This window comes from Aulonocara sp. 'chitande type north' Nkhata Bay, linkage group LG6 (assembly GCF_057382095.1).
Source record: "Aulonocara sp. 'chitande type north' Nkhata Bay isolate Kocher_YH1m ecotype deep benthic linkage group LG6, A_spYH_male_GT1.1, whole genome shotgun sequence".
Lineage (NCBI taxonomy): Eukaryota > Metazoa > Chordata > Actinopteri > Cichliformes > Cichlidae > Aulonocara > Aulonocara sp. 'chitande type north' Nkhata Bay.
In genome coordinates this window covers 24,699,003-24,715,421 of record NC_141349.1, presented here as the reverse complement: position 1 = coordinate 24,715,421, position 16,419 = coordinate 24,699,003, and the positions used below count along the sequence as shown (strand labels likewise).

The following is a 16,419-nucleotide window of genomic DNA, read 5'->3' as shown; positions in this document are numbered from 1 at the left end:
TAAAGGGAGCCCTTCTTCAGCCCATTCCTTTGTCTAACTGCTTATCAAATTCAGAGTCACGGGAGTGCAGAGCCTATCCCAGCTCTTTTAGAGGGAGAGGAGGGGGTACACAGGAGGACGCGGGACCTGGGCAGGTCCCCAGAATATCACAGGACATTCACAGAGACAGATGACCATTGACTAACATTCACACTCACGGCCAATTTAGGATAATCAGTTAAGCTAAGATGGATGTTTTTGGACTATGGAAGGAACACCTGGAGAAAACTAACACAGGGAGTACGTACAAACGCTGACAGACCCAGAACCGTCTTGCTGTGAGGTGACAGTTCTGATTACTATTATATACGACCATACTAAAACAATTATAAATCTAAATACCCTGGTACACAGTAATAACAACTTAACATGCTTCATTTTTTTTCTTACATCTTCTTACAGACTTTTATTTTATATAAAAACATTCAGAACTCTTAAAATGAGCATTTATTGATTATAATGCTTCACACAGAAGTGAATCCTCTGCCAGATTTACCTGTTAAATGTCCCGTTTACACTACATTTACATAGCATAGTTTTGAGATCTAATCTTCTATTTCCCCTTGTTACCCTTCTGCTTTTCAAATGAAATCACATCACATGTTTGTGAACCGTTTCATCATTAACCAGAGAAAAAAAAATGAAAGAAAAGCTGAAACCTGGCCATGTAGAAGGTAGTGATTAATTTACACCAAGTAACAGATTAAGAAGCAATGCAGACTGCAAACACTGAACCACATTGCTACAAGATTAAGAAAGAAAAATTTATCATGATAATCTTTTTCAAATTTTATACTTAGGATGCAAAAAAAAAACAAGTGAATGGATTTATTAGAATAACAACATAAAGAAGCGCCACTGACCACCAATATATAATCTTCAGTCATTTTAATGAGCCTTGTTTTATGACAGCATTGTCTGCATTACACTCTAAGTAACTCTCCTGTGACGGCGCGTCCACTGGGAACACTGTCTTAACAGAGGACGAACGGGAAGAAACAGTGCACCCCCTTCGTGCTAAAAATGGTCTGTGTGAGTTTCCTCACACTTTGCGTTGAATCCTCGTGCTACTGGAACATGGGGCAGCTCTGCAACGCCTCTGTGGCTGAACTGTACTGGAGGACATTGTCATAGAAACCAGTCAGCTCCTCTCGCATGTCCTTGGCAGTCCTCCCCCCTGAGCCGCGGTACTTCATAGAAAGCAGCTTGGAGCAAAGGTAGTGGAGCCACAGTATGTTGGTATGAGGGTGGTAAGCAGCCCAGTTATTCCTGATAAAAGACACAAACAGCATGAGAGGATCAATAAATCAACAACAATGCTGCATTTCTCACTGTGCTGTCATGAACTTTAACAATGCCAAGAGGGTCATATTTGACACGTGAATTTCTGAGACGGCTACATCATCAGTGTGAACCCACACTCTAAAGCAGTGCTGTCAAACATAGGGCACAGGGGCCAGTCCGACCTAATAGTCTGGCCCGCTGCACTGCTTTATAAAATGTGAGGGATTTTTTTTTCTCCACAGCTTTTCTGTGAATTAACAAAAACTTTTAGTCTTATAATTACAGGACTGTGTGGGCAATGAGCTACCAGAATTGTTTGGTTTTTTGTTGTAATTTTAAGCATTTCTCACAATTTGAGTCTAAAGAAACTCAAAAACAGAATATTCTCATCATTTCCCTTATATTGAGATCACTCTGAGATTAAATGTGCAGTTAAACTTCTGTACAGTGACAGACAGGGCAGTCTGACCCACTTAGGATTAAAGTGGGCTGTCTGTGGCCCACGACGTAAAATCAGGTTGACATTTGTGCTCTGGAGAAAAGGCCAACGGCAGGGAATGTCCTGACCTCCTGATTCACAGGGAATTATGCAACCTCGCCTCACTGCTTTTTTTCCTTCTTTTTAAATTTGACATAATTACAAACATGTTTTTATGAGCGTATCAAAGAAAAAGAAATCCTACATAATAGCAAAGAAAAATTATAATTTACTAGAACGTAACCAGTTCAAGTTTAACAGTATCACTGGTTTCATTTTGTTTCCAGGTTTGTTTCCTCATTTCAGTTAAGTTTATTTATAATGTTGGTGGTAGAACTGACTCCATGTCATCATCTCAGTCTCAGACAAATGAACAAATCACTCGTTCTTTCTGGTTTAATTGAAAAGTATGATGAAACTGACCTGGACAAAAACTAAAAATATTTACTGTATATTTTTATTCTAGTTTGTTTTGTTTAGTAGGTGCACAGTGATAGATGTATAGAGATACAGCTATAGAAAGATACAGAGACATAGAGTGAGATAAAGACTTTAAGCCTTTACTACACAGAGACTCCTGTTACATGGCACATAGATGCTTGATCACTTAATGGACTGACCCGTTTTCCTGTCTCATGAGTCTGTAGATCTCAAACTGGTAGTCTCCCTGTCCCATGAAGAGCTCTTCATCATTTGAGATGTCACAGGACACAGTCAAATCATCTACAACACAAAAGCAACATTTTAGAACCACTACGTAATATTCACTATGTGTATAACACAATCCACTCAAAGTATGACAGTAAGCAAGTAGAAAAATATCTGACCGATTTCTAGTCTGGAGAGAGAATAGTCAATGATGCGGACCAGCACCCCTCTGGTTTCCAGAGAGTGGGTGGTTCCATTGATGAGGAAGCTCCCCGTCTTCTGCTTGGTTGTTTTGACCAGCACATTTCCCCAGTGCAGGTCCCTGCAATAAACAGTGTGTAGGGTTAAACTGTTAGAGTAGAGTTCCAGCTGAACATTTGTTAGTTTCCTTCTAAACACTAGAGCAGGGGTGCTCACACTTTTTCCGCATGTGAGCTACTTATAAAATGACCAAGTCAAAATGATCTACCCACTACAAAAATCCAAAACATATACTTATTTATAAATATATTGAGGATTCTTTATATCTACAATGTATATACATGCATAACCGCAATATCCAATATTTCACAACACAATTAACTATGTAAATTTTTTGTCATTACCTGAGTTTACTCTGATGACTTGCACTGAATTGAATCAGCCAGGGATGCATAGTCCGGACAGTAGCTGCTGACGGCCAGGTTTAAGAGAAAAAACCGAGAGCTAAAAATTGGAGTTAACTCGCTGACTAGCTTGTCAGTTTTACTACACTTCGCGCTGCTGTTTGCGCATGCGCAGCGACCTAAGCGTCAGAAAAAATCTGCTGTCATCTGACTGGCTTCCCTGTATCAATCAAGTGACGGGATGGATGATAGGCTGGCATCTATTTTTTTTTTAATGCCATGCGATCTACCAATACTACCTTTGCGATCGACTGGTCGATCGCGATCGACGTATTGAGCACCCCTGCACTAGAGGGTTTTGTTTTGTTAGCGGGGAACAAACTGCATCTGTACGTCGGTGCTGTAATTTATCAATGTGTGTCAGTACTAGAGATGGACCGATCCGATATTACGTATCGGTCCGATACTGACCTAAATTACTGGATCGGATATCGGAGAAAAATAAAAAATGTAATCCGATCCATTAAATATCACGAAAGCACCTCACAAAACTTGCAACACGCCGTAACTCACCTCAGAACGTTAGCATGTCGGAGCAGTATGCATCACGTGATAGAGCGGCTGTGGCATGCGGGACCTGTAGGTGGTCTGGATAGCATTTGGAGCTTCGCTAGCAACCCGGCATTTCATCTCCGACAAAGTTATCCCGAGAGAAGTAAAGCAAGTGTGTAAGTCCATCTCTGAATGTTTGTAAAGCATTCCTGCGTTAAGCTTAACAAGCGACTGCCTCTCGCTCTCTGGCTGCTACTTCAATCATGAAACTGCTTAATGATCAGCTGATCAGCTTTTCTGTCGCGAGTCCGTGTCTCTGGTTTGTTTTTGGCCCACTTTGCACCAGAAAGAGGAAACCAGCGGCTGAACAACAGCAGCACGTTTAAGCTCGATCAGCTGTTGTTAGAATTTATTTATTATTACTTTCTACTCGAGGATCTTTTTCTACGTAGCTGACGCTGGTAACTGTGCAGGGGCGGATCTAGCAAAGTTTAGCCAGGGGGGCCGATAGGGCATTAACAGGGAAAAGGGGGCACAAAGACATACTTTTCTTTCTTATTCTCATTTAAAATGTCGAGCTTTTAATAAATAATTATCCGAATCTTACACCCAAAGTTTTAATTTGATGTAAAATGAATAGAAGTCAATTACTGTATATAGTGACTATTAAGTCTAAGATATATATACCCTAGTAAGCTATAGTACTTTTTACTTTGGGAAGGTACCATCTGTGCAGTCTGCAATTTTGTTGAAGAAAGATGTTGAATCTATTTAATATTTCTTGAAAAATAATTGATTTCTGTGCATTTTTTTTCACACTGCATCAAATTAAGGTTGATTACGTCGATTAAGCATCATGAGGTGGAGCGTGAGGGGTGGTTCCCTATTTTTTATTTATTTATTTTTGTTGTTGCTGGGAGTTGGAACCCTATTAGTTAGGTTGCTTAATATTTACGCTAAGTACTCTTTAAAATACCAGAATAGGGAGGATGGTGTAGTTTTAAGTTTATTAGATTGATCAGTATTGCTGAACTATGAATTTTTTTTTTTTGCATATAGGTATAACAGAATAGCTTTAGTGTAGTTGTTGTTTTAAACTTGAGTATGAACTTATACAAAATGCAGCAAGATATTTTTAAAAAAACAGTTTTGTTGATTAAAAAACACTATATCGGATTCATATCGGTATCGGCAGATATCCAAATTTATGATATCGGTATCGGACATAAAAAAGTGGTATCGTGCCATCTCTAGTCAGTACCTGTGTTCAAAGTGAAGCTCCTGCTCAGCAACAGCCAAGGCAGCAGTAACCTGGTGAAGGATGCTCTTCGCCACCGCTAAAGATGCCAACTTGAAAACACAACAAGAGTATAAATTAGACAAAGTCTTTTAGACTATTTAAGTGCAACATTCAAGGCATCCAATTTCCCCACGAGTAAACATCCCTGCAAATTCACCCGATAATCAGTGCAGTGAGAAAAAGTGCAAAAAACAAAACAGGTCATGAGGTCCGAGCACCTGTGCCACACACGCTGAGCACCTTCTTCCTGAATGTGTCGTCTGAATGTGTCGTCTTCATGTCGACACATTCAGACGTCAGGGTCAGGAAGAAGGTGCTCAGCGTGTGTAAGACCTCAAGTCAGAAAATATTCATAAAACCTTGCAGGGAGATGAGATGTGAATGTTGTGTAACAGCAATTTAAGTTTCTAGAAGCCAGAAAAAGTCCAGCCGTGCCAAAGATAACACTAGTCCGCAAGAATTTTCAGAAGCAAATAATTTCTTTAAGATGTTCATCATCTTCTCTCATTACCTCCAGCGTGCAGTAATTTATGGTCTGGCTGACATTAAGCTGTAATGACTCGACTCAAGAACTTGCTATTTTTATGCAGCCGCTCTCGTCATTAAAATTTAAAAACATTTTTACTGAGAGTGTGAACGTGAAATAAGCAAAGGCTTCTTTTTAGCTTAATCTTCAGTAATGACAATTTGAATACAAAGCGCTTTAACTGACCACACACACTTTCAGCTTGTGTACTTTCTACATTCAGCCAATGTAAAAGTAGTTTTATCTCCAAGCTACCAGCTTTACCTTCTGTATCTCTGAACAGTCACTGAGGTGGCAGATAAAAGCTCAACATTTCCACAAAGACACGGGGAAAGCTTTGATCCCTACCGTTCCGTTGCTGTTCTCCAAGTCGATGCCGCCAAACTCAAACTCCAGGATTAGGAACATTTGGTCATTTTCAAAGAAATCTGAGCAAAGACACAAAAAGAGAAACCCAAATCACATGATTTGCGTATTTTAGGGACCGAGTGGGTTCATTTATGACCCCATTTTAGAAAGAAAGTCTAAAATATTTTTTAATGGCTTTATATTATTTTCTTAATCAAAAATTTGTTTTTGTTTTGTTAAAAATCTATGACAAATAGATTTTTAACAACAGGCAGAACAATTACATCCTCTTACACTAGAGGGCAGTACAACTACCTGCTCTAATTAAATGGGTACCAACTGCCAGGAAAACAGAAGAAGACAAAGAAGAAATTAATTAACAGCCAAGTCGATCTGACCTGGGTCCTGCAGAAAAACCCAACCCTGATGAAGGCCCTAGCACGAGTAGTGGTCAGAAAAAAGCAAAAAAAAAAAAAAAGTACACTGGGGAAAAACTGACCCAATTCCACTATGACTGGTGTGCAGGGGGGAAATTATCAATATGCTTTTTGTGACATTTTTATTTGGTGGTGTGTTGTGTGATTTGGGGAGCACTGATCTAATGATGTGGGGGGCATTTTTTTAGGGCCACTTTGGGCCACTTAATATCTACCAAGCATCATTTAAACACCACTGACCACATCCATCCCTTTTTGACCAGTGTACCCATCTTTGATGGCTGCTTCCAGTAGGATACACACTATGTCACAAAGCTCAAATCATCTCAAACTGTTTTTTGTTTTTGTTTTTTAAACACAACAATGAGTTCACTGAACTGAAACAGCCTCTAAAGTCACCGTATTTGAATTTAATAGATGATGTTTGGGATGGGGTAAAACCAGATTCCCATCACGGATGTGCAGTTGATAAATCTCCAGCATCCATGCAATGATGGCATGTGGATACGGCCAAAATCTCTGAGGAAAGTTTCCAGCATTTTGGTGAATCTGTGCCACAATTAAGGTGTGACTAAAAAAAAATTAAAATCTATAAATGTACAGCTGGTCATAAAGAAAACAAACAAACAAACAAACAAAAACAACAACAACAATAACAAAAAAAAAAAACAAACAACAAAAAAACACAGCAAGTTGGGCAAGAACTTTTTTAACATTAATAATTAAATTAAGTTGAATCTTAGTTAGAGAGAAGTTAATATAGAAGTAAGTTAACCCCTAACCCTAAGAAATACACAAAACATGTTCTTGTGAATAAATTATAATGAGCTCTGTCTCACTGACCTGGTCTGTCGTTCTCTGAGCCTTTCTGTTGGTCAAATGTGTCCCACGCTTTCAGGAAATCTGCAGGGTAGCAGCCTTGAACACAGTGAAGACTATGGGGAGAAAAATAGACACAAAGTCACATTAAGACTCAAAACTACTGAGGCACTAACAGAAAAAAAGACCAAAGAAAATACTTACTCTTTGAGTCCAATAAAACCATGGGTCTGGTTGTGCTGCTTCTCTTTGAGGCTGCTCAGCTCCCTGGTAGAAGAAAACAAAACAAAACACACAAACACTGCTCATTAGAGCTGTTCAGCTGGAGTACTTTGATGTGGTTCACCATTAGGTATCACTGTACTGAAACATACAGACCTTATAAGCTCTAGCATTACAGCAAATGGACTGCATATAGTGAGCAGTGTGTACCTGCGGTTACTTACTTAGAGATAATAATTTCATGGAGAATCTCTCCAAAGGTCTTCTGGTCCTCTCCGTTCACCTTCTCACTCCCCTCTACTGGAATGATCTGAAAATACAATCCAGGGTGGGACTTCTTGTGTTGAACGTTTGCAGTTTTTTCAGTAACATTAGTGGTTTTATTTTTGAAGCACATTATAACTCAATTGGTTTATACTACAAATTACAGGCCTGTTCCCTGCCCTTTTAGTTCTGAGCCATCATCAATGCCCCCTTTGTGTTTTCATTGATTCATTTTGGCCTCCTGAGCTTCATGTTGAAGTATCTTTGCTCCCTTTTCGTTCTTTTCTACTACTTAAAAACTATAAGACCAGCTCAGGATCAGAAAAGGGCCAGAAAAGGAAAAACAATGCACAATATTTACCTTCTTTGATACAACTCACATCTGTAACTCTCTAACAGAGCTCAGTCAACGCTACACTTCTAAAACATGTTGTTCACATACACTCAAATGTGCTTACTTTGAGGGCGACGGTGTCTCCTGATTCGTTGTTGGTGGAGAAGACTTCCCCAAAGGTGCCCTCTCCAATCTTCAGACACTGCTTCATACGCTGGGGGAGAATGCACTCTTCCCAGGGCAGAGGCCGCTGCTGGCCACATTCAGCATACACCTTCTCTGCGTCTGACAGGTCTGCGTCTTCACAAACCTTCAACAACAGACAAGTGGGAGGAGGTTACGTGCATCCACAGCCTGGATGTCACGCCATCAGGTCTAACGACCCAAATGCAAAGTGCAGAGAAACCAACAGAAAGTCTGAATATATAACTTATGTGCGTTTAATACCAGGGAATGCTGGCCCAGCAGCTGTGACCGGAGCCGCTTGGGGAGTGGCGTCCGTAAGGGTGTGGTAAAGAGATCCCGACTGAGATCAGCAGTGTCCGTCCTCCCAGGAGAGCCCGACGCTGATAGACGTAAACTCCTCGGAGTGAGCAGCACTAAGGAGAGGGAATGAGGGGGTGGGGGGCAGAGAGAGAGAGTGTAAGGACTCTCAAAGTCAAACTAAAAGCTTAAAATCCAAACACCAGAGTGTACATCATTACCCAAGCCTTTGCGATGAACAGAGAGGGCGGCTTTGATCCGGCTCCAGGTTTTTGTGTTTGGTGTGAAATCAGCCAGCAGGGATGAGAGGTTGAGCCGAATTTCTTTCACCGGGGTGGAGAAATTCATGGTAGAGCCCAAAAACTCCTACATATAGCACATACAACAGGCTTTAGGTTAAATGACTTAAAAGCCTTTAAATGTTTGATTAGTGCTCGGTGGATCGTGACAGAAAAACTTAAGAGTTAACACAGATCTGCTCTGTGATCAGAAATATTCTGCTTCTTCACTTACGGGAAGAGTCAATAGCTTAATAGTTTTTATGAGGTTTGGAGATCAAATGAAGTAATCATTTGTGGCACTAAAGGGACAATTCATCCACAAATTGTATATAGATAGATTATTTTCATGCTAATTTGCCCAGTTTTGGAGATTTTGGCTGCATGGACATTTGCCTTCCTTTGAATACAACCAAACTACATTGCAGCTACATGGAAGCTTGTGCTCGCTACAGTGTGAGAGCACCTAAACATTATATGCTTACCCATCACCAGAAATGTGATGTTGGTGAGATGCAGGATTTCTTTATAAATGCAGCAATGAGTGCAAAAATAGGAGATACTGGTAAGCTGGAAAACTTGGAAGCCAATTAGAATCTTTTGTCACACCACATGTTCAACATCAAGAATAATTATCTGGTCACTAGCTTCGTTGGCATGTTTTAACTCAACTCTGGTACAGGCTGAGAGAGCAGACACCCCCTCTATCTCTTGTAGTGGTATTGAGTGGTGTGTGTGTGTGTGTGTGTGTGTGTGTGTGTGTGTGTGTGTGTGTGTGTGTGTGTGTGTCTGTGTAAAATAAGATGGGGTCAAAAAGTCCCCCTCTAAACTCAGTCAGAGTTGGCTTCTTCTCCCACAGTCGATCACCTGCTTCCATCTCATTCCATCTCCACTCCTCAGTCACACTAACCCTCTGCATGTCCTCTTTCACTACATCCATTAACCTTCACTGAGGTCTTCCTCTTTTCCTCCTACCTGGAAGCTCCATATTAAACATCCTTTGTCCAGTACATCCACTATTACTCTGGATAAATACAACATAATAAAACCAGTGCTGGTACCAAAAAAACAAGATTTTTCATAACACACAGGAAAAGACCCAGGGAAACAGAGTTAATGATAAAAAAATATGGCTAAAAAAAATAACCCTAAAAACCATAAATTTCACACCCGAGCCTCAACTCTTGTGGCTCAGTAACAAATACTTGTTACCATCAAGACATCGGGAAACCAAATGTGCAGGTTAATTAGTGTAGCTGCATCTGATTAATACTCTAATAGTCAGCATCATTTGTTGACTGGAGGGATTTACAGAAAAGCAAAAGCATCAACTTAAATGGTAACTTCAACAATGAACCCATTAACCATCACCTTCATTATCCATCCAGCGCTGCTGAACATGCGAGCCTACTGTTTCAGCTGTCACTCTGAATTTGATTCTTACCTTTGGTTGCTTGTGCTGTGAGGGGATCATCTCATTGATGCTACAGTCCACAGCCCTGCTCCTGATCATGTGCGTGCTGGCGTTGCCTTTGTTTTTCCAGCGGCTCACGCTCATGCCGCTTACGCACGCCTTCCTCGTCGTCCCAGGGCGGTCTGTGGATGCGCTCCGCTGTTTCTTTTCCTTCTGAACCACGGGCATCTTTTTTCTCTTCTTTACAACTTCTCTGTCTGAGGCGTTCTCATCCTCAGAAGTAGTCAAACGTCCGTTCTTCACGCTGGCTTTCGAGGCAGTCGTCTCTTTACTGTCATCGCTCTCCGACAAGTGGTCCGTCTTTGTCTGGTCGTCACTAGCTGAGTCGGGCACATCTCCGGCTGGTTTTAGCAGAGCACCTTTGGGACTCATAATTTCTTTCAACAGTGACAAATTTACTCTCTTTATCCCAACAATAATGTTATCTGTTAGACATTTCTCCTTCAGCCCTGCTGTGAGATCTGCTGCACATTCTGTCTTGGCTGATTGTGTCTTACCCAAATCTTCCTCTGTCTGCTTTGAGAAGCCTTTTAGTTGCTCTTGTGACAAAACCAGGTTCTTCATCTGGACTGAACACCTCTTAGTAAGACTTTTACTCTTTGCCACTATAGCCTCGCCTTCCACTGTCTGCACGGTGCTGCTGGACTCCAAATGTGTGCTCATTATAATCTCAGAGCTGCTGTCTGTGTGATGAATAGACTGAACATAAAATACCGATTCTGACTGCTCCATAGGTGATGCGGCCGAGTGTTCGGCTGACTGCTTAGAGTTAACTAATGGAGAAATGTTAGTGTTGCAACTCTGACTCACTGAAGCTTCTTGGTCAAAACTATTACGGATATCATTGACTGTACCTGATGAATGAAGACAAAACGATGCTTTTAAAGACTCTGACAGATCGACCGCTTCACTGCTGTCCACAGGCTGTTTGTTTGTTTGTCGGCTGTGCAGTGAGTTTGAATGTCCCAGACAGGATGAGTAGGTTGTTTCACAGCTCAGCTCAGCGAACAAGTCTAATCTCTCCAGCGGCACGGTGCAGCGTGTGGACAAACATTTCTCCTTCAGCGTCTCGATCAGCCAATCTAACCCTCCTGCTGCTGCAGATACAAACTGACTGCTGCTGCCACTGTCTGCAGACAGCAGATTTGCACTCTGTAATTTGCCTTCATTTTTAGACTTTGATTCACTTCTTCTCTTGGGCTCTGAAAATAAATCAATAGATGGTTCTATGTGGTCAGGTAGGTCTGTGTCTGTCTGCTGGCAGTGAAGCGAACAATCTGGTGGGGAGACTATGCCGTCTACTGACATGGATGGAGGAGTGCAGGACAGATTGTTGACTGAAAATGGTTTAAGCTTCCCGCGTTTGCTGAAGGATCCTGCTGACGGTGTAGAGCAGAAGATGGGTTTCCTAGGGCAGGGTCCAAGACTGCAATCTGCCAACTCGTTGAGAGATATCTCTCGGAAGGGAGCGCTCATAGAGTTCTCTGCACTTGACGGCCCCAATGCCGGAGGCAGTTTTCTTTTCCTGGAAGACCTGCTGTAAGGAAAGGCTGTAGAAGTGAAGTCATCTGAGGAGCTGAGTATACTGACAGATGCTTTGGGGACTTTGGGTTTAATCACAGCGGCTCGTCTACGTTGGGTTACAAAGCGGCCTGCAGAAGATGGATAAACACTAGAAAGCAGGAGAAGAGAGGATGAGAGCTAAAGGTTACTGCAAATAATGATGACATTTCTGTTCAGGCTTTTAACAGAGCTCTTAAAGACATGAATGCTCACTTTGAGTTTGTCCTCATTTTATCTGAATTTCTGTGGCCTTTTAGTGCAGACGTTTCTTCCTCACTTTCCGTGGTGACAGGAACCTGCTGGCCCCTCCGCTTCATCAAAACTCTGTGTCCAGACACAAGCCGGCTCGTCCTGATAACGGGAAAAGACACAAATCATTTCACAAACAGACAAATAAATGCAAAAGAGATGCTTTAAAAGTTGTGAATGGCTAACAATAGTCACTCACTGCAAACCAAACGCTGAAAGTGCTGAGGTAGAGAGTAAAATAGAGAGAGAGAGAGAGAGTAAAGAGAGTAAAAAGAGAGAAGTTAGGCAGAAACAAGTCAAAGTAATGCAAAACATTTTGTATCAAAAAGCCTGCTGATAGAAAACTCACAACTCATTTTTAATAATTTAAAAAGTAGTTCCAGCATCTCAAATGTAAAGATGTTTTTCCTCTGCATGATTATAAATTTGAGTTTGTTTTGGGACTGCTCTGGCAAAAGTAAGTTTCACTTGAGACATCTGTTTAAACTCTGAGAGCAGCCAAAGTGCAATTGTCAGTATATTTTTTTACATTTGATATTGATTTAGACAAGCAGCTCAAGAGCTGACTCTGCAAACTGCAGCTTTTGGAATACATTTCACAGAAACTGCTGAAAACTGTTTGATCAGCCTTCAGTTTGCCAGAAATGTCAAACCTCTGCTTACATTCACAGTTGTGGTTATATTTAATAGAACCCCAAAACTCTCAACATGCGTTGTCATTTTAGTAATGTGTTGTTGCTTTGTTGTTTTTAAATGCCCAGACCTGGTTGTTTTGCTCTGCTGAGTTAATACAGAAGGAGGAGGTGGAGCGAGCATCCTGCTGTTCTCCTCATCGCTGCTAGTCTCCGTTATACAACGTATGGTCTTTCTTTTGGCAGGACGCACTGCTCTACGACTGGCCACACTACTCTTCTTCTTTCTAAGGAAGGGAAAGAAATGGTGTGGACCACTCACACATACAATACAACAAAAAAAAAAGCAAACTACTTCAAGGATATTTTTCTAGCCTAAGATAATCTAATAATTCAAATGCAGTAATACTGACTGCAATGCTATTTACCATTTATTACAATATTCACAGACCTGGCTGTCCTGCTCTGCTGAGCAGGTGGAGGGAGAGGAGGTGCCTTCTCCTCATTGCTCATGTCCTCTTCATCCACACTCTTCTCAGTCAGACAAAGCATTGCTTTCTTCTTGGCAGGACGAACGGTTCTTCCAGTCAAGGCGTTGGTGCTCTTCTCCCTGTTAAATGAAAAGCAGATGAAGCAAAGAAGATAGTCAGGCTCACAATCAGAGCAGGAAACTCTGATTGACAACTAAACTGTACTTTGCACACGTCCACAGGGGGTTGTTATGTATGTACAAACTGTTGATTTACTCTACATTTTTGCCACTGTTTTAATTAGCTACAGTTTGGTGTATTTAAGATATTTAACTATATTTTCATATAGTAAAAATATAATAAAACGAATCCTTTATAAATATATTAATAACTAAAGACTTCAGATATGTGACTGTATGGACTGGCATTTCTGTGGCTTCCATACACACCAATAATATATTTCTTATAAGCTAAAACTAAAAAGTAGCTGCACAGTTTTTGTGATCCATAATGTAGAGAAAATACTGAAAAGACGGTTTAGTAAAGAAAATTATAAACATACCTTATCCTCTGAGGTTTGGACGGCTCAAAGACGGAGACATCCGAGGAGGACGGGGTGCTGTCGAAGGCCTGCTTGCGGTCTTCAGGTGAGATCCAGGCGGACACCTTCCGCCTCTGTTTCCCGTACGTCTTCAGATATAGCGGCTTTACTGGCTTCATGTTTGACTTCCCAGCAACAACCGTGCCAAAAGGTAAAACTTTTATAAACTACAACTGGAGATTTACCGCGGCTGGAGCACACAGGAGTAAGCCACAGTCTGACAGGTTTATATATCGACCGTTGACTGTGCAAAACCACCAAACCACTACAATGATTTTAATAAAGCGTAACCGAAGAACTAATTCTCAACTAACTCAAGCGTAATAACAGTTTTAGCCTGTATCCATGGTTGCTAGCTTTATCTTTTTCTTGTCTTGCTAGAAATCGGAATAATCCAACCCGCTTCTTGTTCAAACTGCTGGAAAACGGTGATTGGTGTGCAACTGTTCGGTGGCTTTATCACAGCGCCCCCTGGAGGATTGGAGTAATAGCAGCAGGCGTTTATATTAGTTGCAATTTTTCCTTTTTGCTGTCCTCTTGGCCAGGTTTCCGGTGGAAAAAAACATTTTAATTTCAGTGAAACTTAAATATATAAATATAGTATATATAAAAAAACTTTGCAAAAACTGAATGTAGCTTCTATCTTGTGACAGGAATGATGTGATATCACTCATGAGAGATATGTGTAAGATATGATTCACAGATTCACCCGTGTTTCATCTTGAAAGTAAACATTTTCCTTAGATTAGTTAGATTTACATTACTTAAATACACTTACTACATTTCATGTAATGGAGGCTACTGGAGATTTGGAGCCCATGCCAGCAGTTCCAACTGGGGTTTTTAATTAAAGAAAAAAATATATATATATCATCATTTGCACCCAAATAGTTAAATGTTGCTGTTGGGTAGTTAGTTACTGCTCCAACAACAGGTAGTTGGAAAACGTATTGCCTCTGTTTATTAATCCTCAAAGCTGACAGTAGATTTTTTTAGCATAAATATTTGCTAAAGTAAATAAATAATATTTCCGTTTTTCCACTTTGATGTTTGTTTGTTTGTTTGTTTGTTTAGATTTTTTTTTTAGTAAAATCGCCAACATTACTTTATTTTATTGTTAACCATGTAAGCGTTACTTTCTTTGTGAAATCAAATGATCAGTTATAAATACTTGACACAGTGTGTCACAAAATAACTTTAGAATAAAGACCCATTTATGTGATTTAGTTTGGACTAATTCAAAATGCCTAAGTACCACGTCACACAGTGTAGTAAGTAGATTTCACCACCAGGTGTCATAATTTTAAAAGAATATTCCCCAAATTTGGTCTATGCTGAATGACACCATATTAATTTTATGATTAAATAAATAAAATAAAGTTTTGTCTTTATTTGTATTATTCATATTAAGGGGGCAACATAAAGCGCTCACTGCAAACTACAACTCATAGAAATGTTTAATTTGTAAATGTTATCATGACCAATGGATAGCAGCAGAGGAAAAGTCAAAAGCAACCTGTTAAATCCTCTAAATACAGAAATGTTTCACTACACGTGTTGACTCAAAGATAAACTCCAGCATACATTAAACTCCACATTTAATAGACCCAGCGTGGCTCCAGCCTAAACTGGATTATGCCCACTTAACTTTTATTGAATTGAACTGATTTTTCTTTTTAAATTTGTGTATGTGCTTATGTATTATATTTTTCAGCCTTAACTAAATATGCACTGTTGCCAGATCTTATATGGCATTCATTTGTGTATATTATGAAATGTATCTTAAAATTTGCCAAAACCAAAATGGTATAGCCTACGTATAAGTATGTTCATTTCACACAGTCAGTTTTTGTTTGTGGCTCAACTGTTGCACAGTTTTGCTTATTATCAGTACAAACGGCTACAAAAACAGGTTTATTTACACTGTACTTGCAGTAATAGTTAACCTTTTGAACATACTTGAACAAGCAAATATTAGATTTTTTTTCTGCACCAGTGCTTGGATAAGGGGATCAAAGACACATAGACATTTTGTACTATTTTCACAGTTGAAAAGAATGAAATAACAGTTTAGTCACATAGAAAAGGTAAGTACACCCCTAACTTTATCATACCTTAAAACCATAAAGCTAGTGTGTGAATCTGGGAAAGGATTTAAAATATAAACAAACAAAAATTTCCAAGAGCTGAGGATTTCAAACACCTATAAAATTCAGCCCAAGAGCAGACTGCTTGAGGCTTAAAAGTGTTTGTATCTAGTAAAAATGAAAAGAATCTACAATAACATGGATTTGCCACTAATTTGACCTGCAAGGAGAAAGTCTTCACTGTTCACAGAGCATTAGAACAAATCTGTAGTTTGCTAGTGAAAACAGACAGACAAATCAAAGAGGGAGGCCACAGCAGCAGTAGACATTTTTGAGCTTTATAAAGAGAAGACTCTAATACCTACTATTAAGCGCGGATCATATCTAACAGTGCTTGCAGATGTCCAAGGGAAATTGCTGATAGCTTCATTCAAACAATTATCATTTCCACATAGAAGAAACTGATGTTATAAAATGGTATAGTCGAAAGCAAAGGTCCAGACTTAGATGCCGTTGAAGTGCTGGTTGTTTGTGCATGTAAGGAAAACCAGCTTCTGATGCCAACATGTGCAAACGTACATAAAAATTCAGTATATATGGCAAAAACAGAGTTTGAACAATTTAAATAAGCTTGTCAATAGTCAATAATTGGTATGACACCTTTATTCTTCAGCACAGCCTCAACTCTTTCAGGCAGCTTTCTTGTCATTTCTTTAGGTAGTCTTA

At 40.0% G+C, this 16,419-nt stretch overlaps 1 protein-coding gene across 1 annotated transcript; it reads right to left on the bottom strand.

Moving 5' to 3' along the window:
* Window positions 1-10: 10 nt before the first annotated feature.
* Window positions 11-14,061, bottom strand: haspin (histone H3 associated protein kinase). Its single transcript, XM_086295766.1, has 16 exons — window positions 13,568-14,061; window positions 12,987-13,145; window positions 12,667-12,822; window positions 11,868-12,005; window positions 10,062-11,763; window positions 8,561-8,705; window positions 8,304-8,455; window positions 7,981-8,166; window positions 7,483-7,568; window positions 7,241-7,303; window positions 7,061-7,152; window positions 5,781-5,860; window positions 4,868-4,956; window positions 2,629-2,771; window positions 2,422-2,524; window positions 11-1,308 (listed from the first exon to the last, which is right to left on the bottom strand). The coding sequence occupies exons 1-16, from the start codon at window positions 13,723-13,725 to the stop codon at window positions 1,107-1,109; spliced, it is 3,654 nt and encodes a 1,217-aa protein (XP_086151892.1). The 5' UTR covers window positions 13,726-14,061; the 3' UTR covers window positions 11-1,106.
* Between the last annotated feature and the right edge of the window lie 2,358 nt (window positions 14,062-16,419).